Here is a 7,253-nt window from a genome sequence, read left to right as displayed (position 1 = left end):
TCTTTGTGGATCCAGGGTGTGTAGAATATGGTAAACTGTGTGCCTCAGTCAATAATGATTCACGAAGAGAGGAATCATCTAGCACACATAAACGCTTCCCACACCATATTGTTCCATGTTCATCCACTCGAAATTCAGATTATTTCCCTACTTCCATATTTTGTAACACTGCCCAAAGCTCACCATCTTCTTTTTGACCTTCCTTTATCTGAGTAACGAGGTTTGGTTCAATCTTCAGTGTGGCCAAATAACCATCAGACTCACCAACATGTATACCAATCTCCATACGTCTCAGGTCCGATAGAATATGAGGCTCAAGAGTCAATCATGCCAAACCCCCAGAATTCTTCCTACTCAGTGCATCAACAACAACATTTGCTTTGCCAGGATGGTATTGAATGTCGGCATCATAATCCTTGAGTAGCTCTAAGCATCTCCTCTGTCTCATGTTAAGCTCCTTCTGAGTGAAAATATACTTGAGGCTTTTATGGTCGGTGAATATGTTACATGTTTCCCCAAATAAATAATGCCTCCAAATCTTGAGTGCAAAAACAACTGCTGCTAACTCTAGATCATGCGTTGGATAATTCACCTCATAGGGTTTAAGCTGACGCGAGGCATAAGCAATAACCTTTCCATGCTGCATAAGAACACAACCAAGCCCTTTCTTCGATGCATCACTGTATATATATCGAACCCGCCGGTGCCAGAAGGTAGAGTAAGAATAGGGGCGGATACTAGCTTCTGCTTCATTGCCTCAAAACTCTTTTTTCAATCATCGTTCCAAGTAAATTTTACCCCTTTCTTCAAGAGTTGAGTGAGAGGTAAAGCTAGAAGAGAAAATCCCTCCACAAAACGTCGATAATAACCCGCTAGACCAAGAAAACTTCGAACTTCAGTGACTGAAGTTGGTCTGGGCCATTTAGTGATAGCTTCCACCTTTGATGGATCCATTGTGATACCTTCTGCTGATACAATGTGGCCTAGAAACACCACTTGTTCAAGCCAAAAGTCGCACTTAGAAAATTTTGCGTATAACTTCTCCTGGTGTAAAGTTCCTAGAACAGTGCAAAGATGGTCCTCATGTTCTCCTCTACTTTTAGAAAACACTAAGATGTCATCAATGAATACAATCACGAACCGATCCAAGTACTCATGAAATACTCGATTCATAAGATCCATGAAAACAGTAGGAGCATTTGTCAAACCAGAAGGCATGACTAGAAACTCATAGTGACTGTACCGGGTACGAAATGCTGTCTTATGAACATCTTGATCTCTGACCCTCAACTGATGGTACCCTGATCTGAGATCAATCTTTGAGAAAAACTTCGCTCCTTGCAGTTGGTCAAAAAGGTAATCAATACGCGGTAAGGGGTAGCAATTATGAATGGTGATCTTATTCAACTCCCTGTAGTCGATGCATAAATGCATGCTACAATCCTTCTTCTTCACAAACAAACCGGTGCTCCCCAAGGTGAAACACTAGGTCTAATGAATCCAAGTTCCAAAAGTTCTTGCAGCTGTTCTTTCAATTCCCTCAACTCAAATGGGGCCATACGATAGGGTGCTTTAGAAATAGGTTCAGCTCCGGGAATCAAATCAATAGTGAACTCTACTTCTCGTTCAGGTAGTATCCCTAGAAATTCTTCTAGAAAGACATCAAAGAAGTCTCGAACAATAGGAACGTCTTCGACACGTGGTGTATCCACTGAGGTATCTTTAATAGCAGCTAAGAATCCCTCGCATCCATGGGATATAAGTTTTTTAGCTTTCAGAGCAGAGATGATTTTAATGGATTTTCGAGGTTGAGCTCCTTGATAAATACATTCAGGATTCAGAGTATCACCAAAAATGACTCGTTTGGAGTGACAATCAATGGTAGCTCGATGCATGGATAACCAATCCATGCCTAGTATGACATCAAAATCTCCCATTTGCATGGGATAAAGATTCGTTATACGAATAACATTTCCGACCACAAGCGGGCAATCTTTATAGACGTGAGTAATAACTGAAGGATTTCCCATTGGTGTAGAAATAACTAAAGCTTGATCCAATGGGGAAGGTGAAATTTTTAGATGCCGGGCAATTAGTTGTGAGACTATCGAGTGGGTTGCCCCAGTATCAAATAACACATATAAGTCACGCTCGCCCAAATAAATACTACCCGAAACGGTACCTAGTGAATTGGTAAACAATAAGACACAAACGATCGTATGAAAACCATAAACAACTAAGCAAGCAAAATAATAATACTAAAAGAAACATTTATCAGAGGCGGTACCTGGAGCATTAGCAGCTTCCCCTGCAGTCAATAAGAAAACACGCCCTCCAGTAGTAGGTGGCACAGTAGCTCCCCTAGTGGTATCAGTTGGTCGGTTACCAGCCTTTGGGCACTCACTAATCTTATGCCCCATATCTCCACACTTATGGCAAGCCCCAATAAGTCGACGACACATGCCTGGGTGACATTTGTTGCAATGGTTACACACTGGAGGCTGGGTAAGGTTCGGGTTACCTTTCTGGTTTACGGGTTGAGCTTGGGTTGGTGGCTGGTAGGGTTTGATCTGACCCTGATTTTGGTTCCTTCCCTGCCATGGTCTATTATTCCTTCCCGATGACCTATTCCTCATATTGTTTTGATTATTTCGAGTAGGTGCTTGAGACGACTCACTAGTGAACGGAGTGCGGTATTCGTCTCTGTTTCTCTTCCTATTATTATTGGAACCACCCAAAAATTCTTTGTTCTCTATATCAACCTTTTTGGCAGCCTTAGCGCCCTCTTCAATAGTGGGGAACATTGACTGGATGATTTCTCTACGAATCCGATCACAAACTGCCCATTGATATTTCTCTGCTTGTTCCTCTGGTGTTCCAGCAGCTGACCCAAGAAATCCAACTAGTCGATAAAATCGATCAGTGAAGTCAGAAAGTGGTTCGTCAATCCTCTGACGGATATTGTGATACTCTCGTGTGTAAGAACTCTTATCCACGCTGTTAAAATATTTCTCGAAGAAAATAGCACGAAAATCTGCCCAAGGTAAATTCTCCACAAATGGGTCTCCTCCTCTTTCCTCCAATACACCTTCCCACAAGTTTACGCATCTTCTTCTAGTTTATACGATGCTAATCTCGATTTAAATTCATCGCCAACTCCTAATGCCCGAAATATTTTCTCAATATGAGCAATCCAATCCCTTGCTACAATTGGAGTGGTTGCCTTTGTGAAAGATATCGGTTTCTGTTTTATGAACTTATCTAGCCAATCATACACCGTTTGGGTTTGGGTTTGGATTAGGGTTTGGATTTGGATTGGGATTAGGGTTCGGATTAGGATTGGGATAAGGGTTCGGATTAGGATTGGGGTTAGGGTTTGGATTAGGATTCGGATTCGGATCAGGACCACGTACGACCTGAACAAGTGTAGGCAGCACAGCAGTAAAGGCCTGAGTGATAGCAGCTACGATATTTGGATCAGGCTCATTTGGTCCACCACCATTACGACGACCAGAGTTGCGTGTCTCACGACGAGGAGGCATCTAAAAACACATTAAGAATTTAGATAAAACAAATAATAAGGACTTATCGCATAACGAAATACCTAACCCAATGTCTACCCAATCCTCACATGTCTTAATTATTTAGTTAAAGTTTTCTACAGGATAGAGCCTAAGCTCTGATACCATAACTGTAACACCCCGCCCCGATTAGGGCTGACGTTGTAGGTCCCCTTGATGTGTATGGATCTTCACAGAATTGTCAATCCGATTAAGAGTGCGGAATCCTCTTGATCAGAATATCACAGAAACAAGTAGAAGAACAGAAACAACAATTCAATCAAACCGGGTTTTATTGATTATCTATCAAGACTGATTACAATCAATCAAACCCTAACCACACTCAAATTCCGTCCAAGCCCTAATCTGCTCTCACGAAATTCTAATGCCTCTCAAACTGTGTTTTGGCTAATTAACTGATTAACCTAAACCCTAAAGCCTAACCTTGTTTATATAACACAAGGTTTACTAATTGGACTAGGGTTTCCTCTATGGGCAAGGCCCAAATCGCCCCCGACATCCAATTGGGTTTAGTTTAGCCCAAACTCAATTATCTCACTAATACAAAGCTAAACCTGCTAACCGTTTATCGTATAACTAATTACAAGATATCCAAAGACCAAATCTAAGCTGTTGTCACAAATATGCACCAACAAACTCCCCCTTGACAATAGCTTCATAAAAACTTTGTGTTCAGTCTTCTTAAACTTTGTCTTCAGTCTTCTTGCAATCTTCACGTAGTCTTGCACTGTCTTTGGTCTTTGGATAGCTTCAGCTTCAATAGTTTCTGTCAACAACAGACGTGTTACACAATTCGGTAATCAGAGATAATTAATAACTTAATTAAAACATAAATTCCATAGGTTTAAAACAAAAATCCCCAAAATGACATAACGGTCTCATCAGAAATAATCAAAGATAATTAATAACTTAATTAAAACATAAATTCCAGAGGTTTAAAACAAAAATCCCCAAAATGACATAACGGTCTCTTTAGAAAAACATAAATATCTAAATTTATTAAATATAAAGTTTTATTAAATTCCTTGCTTCCAACTCTAGCATTTTTATTATCAGTCTTCACACATTCCCCCGATTTCCCTAAGTACATGTTTAAAAGATAGTAAAAGAAAACAACAAAAAGAAACGGTTGAGCCAAAAATTGCCCAGTAACAGAGAAACAATAGCACTAACACATAAATGATAGAAGCAATACACTATACACTTTCGATGCAAACAATACAATACGCTGAATGATCTCTGATGAATACCATAAAGGTATAATAGAAATACCCATGTGAGCCACTAACAATAAACACTAACACTTTGTACATTAGCTGTAGTCCAATGCACCATTATGTAGAGGGGATGTGGGCACTCACACCTATCCCACTAACACTTACACTTACACTCCTAGGATCGATCCATACGCCTCTCAATAATCAATAAGTGCAATCACTTAGCACACAATACAATATAGAGACGCCGTGGGCCTTTCGCACCGCCACGGATGGTGCACGTCTACTGTGCCTATGATGACGCCCTATGTCCGCATAGGTGGATATGCTCGGGTATTGAGGTCAATAAAATAATTCACTCAAGTCAAGGCAAATACACTAGGGATACACTAAGCCTATATCACATCTAGCCAATGATCAATAATAAATTAATAAATAAAAACTTGTGGGAACATGCGACAGTGAGTGGGAAAAAATGTAACCTATCGCATGCGTATTAAAGGCAATAATTCAATACGAGATGTGTAACAACAAAATCATAGAACGGTGACGATGGATACTACAATATTATGAAGCGAGTAAACACTTTACGCTATGAGTGACGGACCGAATATCCGTGCACTATGAGAATAAAGAAAAAAACAATATTATGCTAAAAGTAGGAGACCACAAAATCTGTACCTTAATTTGCAAATAACAATAACCGTAGCTTCCAACTAACGTGACATTAGCGTCTCTCTTGAATAATATGGTGACCTAAAATATACAGGTTGGGGTTAAAATTGTTTCCAAACCATTATAGTAAGTTTGTATGTGAAATTATGTATATATATATATATATATATCTATATACATAAACCGAGGTTGGTTTGGAAATGTTTGGACGATGTCTCGATAGTCATTTGTTTTTTTCTTTCAGTTTTATAGAAAGATGAGTTCCACCGAATGTATATAGTTCTCATTAGTCTTAGAAGTTTTAAACAAGAGCCATTTATTTATTAAAGATCAATTGTTTCCCAATCAACAGAAATAAACTTAAAAATAAAAATAATCATTATTCTATCAAGTTGGGTATTATGAAATGTTGAGAGAATGTATGCTGGCAAGAAACCCATGCTTCTATAATCAATCCTTAAATACTAAACTTTCTTGGATTAATATACATTTACTGAACCTTCAAATCATTTTTGAAACCTTTTTAATCATAAAAGATTTGTTTTATCTTTCAAAACAGTTATGTTTTTCAACCTTATTTTACAAAATATATGTATATATATATGTATAGATTTAGTCTTTTATATATGTTTAGGATCAACAGTAGTTGTCCACTTATTATTATTATTATTGTTATTATTATTATTATTATTATTATTATTATTATTATTATTATTATTATTATTATCTTTCTAAAGACAATACTAAATATTTAAATGGACTACTCATAATTTGTAATTTGTATGGATAAGATAGTCACGGACATGTTATCATCTCCGGTGATAGGAAACGGTTCAAAAAAATGTTCAATTAGTATTCTAATTTTGATGGTTTCAAATTATTAAATAGAACTAGTAATCCAAGATTGAAACGACCAGAGATGGTTTTCTTATGTTACTTTCCACCTCATCTATGTTTGGTTTCCAAAAGAATTCAACAGTAGATGTAGCGGCTTTAGTTTAGATAACTTACGGACACTAAAACAATACAATTTGCGGAATATTTTAAAATGGTTACCTTCGTCGTCAAGTGAGATGGATATGAAAGCAATGGATGGCGGCTTGCGGACAATTGGGCATGGATAGTAACGAGTGTTTGATGGGGTTGTGCAAATTAACGGAACAACGCCGGATACGTAAAGCAGAATGTCACAAGAACACGATTCGAAAACAGATACATGGTGATTTCGGTTACCTGGTTCAAACGCTTCAAGGCTAGTCGGCAGAAATCCGGGACCGGTAGGCTCCTTCGACAATTCTCCATGTTCCACAGTGGTCGGCGGCTGCAGAGGTTGCGGTGATGTTGTGTAGTTTTGGTGCTGAAAGACTAAACCATGACTTCTCGTTAACGTAGCAGTTGTGATTTCGGATTAATTTAGAGTTTGATGATGCTCCTATACGTTTGTAGAATGGTTAATATTGTGATTGAGCCCACAAGTTTAGAAAAGATCACAAGTGATTCGGTGATTGAATACGGAAAAGGAATGCGATGTTGATTGAATCGAAAATTTGGAAAGAGAATGAAGACGGTAACTGTATCCATACATTTGTTTCATTCAATATTTCATTTAAAATATTATTGTATATTTCAGTTATTATGGAACCAATTTGCAAGACATTTTTTTTTTTCACATAAACTTAAGATATAAAATTGATTATGTATTTATACCTATATAATGTTACGATATCATTTTTTTTGTAACAATTATATTTTTACAATAAAGGTTTTAGATGTATATAAA

At 37.8% G+C, this 7,253-nt stretch overlaps 1 protein-coding gene across 1 annotated transcript; it reads right to left on the bottom strand.

Annotated features, from left to right (window-relative positions):
• Window positions 1-1,451: 1,451 nt before the first annotated feature.
• On the bottom strand, window positions 1,452-6,775 carry LOC110870394. Its single transcript, XM_035976093.1, has 6 exons — window positions 6,707-6,775; window positions 5,480-5,554; window positions 3,276-3,542; window positions 3,105-3,223; window positions 2,288-2,997; window positions 1,452-2,182 (listed from the first exon to the last, which is right to left on the bottom strand). The coding sequence occupies exons 1-6, from the start codon at window positions 6,773-6,775 to the stop codon at window positions 1,452-1,454; spliced, it is 1,971 nt and encodes a 656-aa protein (XP_035831986.1).
• Between the last annotated feature and the right edge of the window lie 478 nt (window positions 6,776-7,253).

The sequence above is a fragment of the Helianthus annuus genome, chromosome 8 (genome assembly GCF_002127325.2).
Source record: "Helianthus annuus cultivar XRQ/B chromosome 8, HanXRQr2.0-SUNRISE, whole genome shotgun sequence".
NCBI lineage: Eukaryota > Viridiplantae > Streptophyta > Magnoliopsida > Asterales > Asteraceae > Helianthus > Helianthus annuus.
Note: the sequence above shows the minus strand (reverse complement) of the source record. Positions and strands in the feature narration are given on the sequence as shown.

What these genes read in the sequence shown, in the direction of transcription:
- LOC110870394 (XM_035976093.1), bottom strand. Translation starts at nt 6,775, where the DNA reads ATGGAGAATTGTCGAAGGAGCCTACCGGTCCCGGATTTCTGCCGACTA. An exon ending in CCTTGAAGCGTTTGAACCAG is followed by an intron (nt 5,555 to 6,706) that starts GTAACCGAAATC and finishes TGTATATTTTAG; the next exon opens with GTCACCATATTATTCAAGAG. An exon ending in ATTGTTATTTGCAAATTAAG is followed by an intron (nt 3,543 to 5,479) that starts GTACAGATTTTG and finishes ATGTGTTTTTAG; the next exon opens with ATGCCTCCTCGTCGTGAGAC.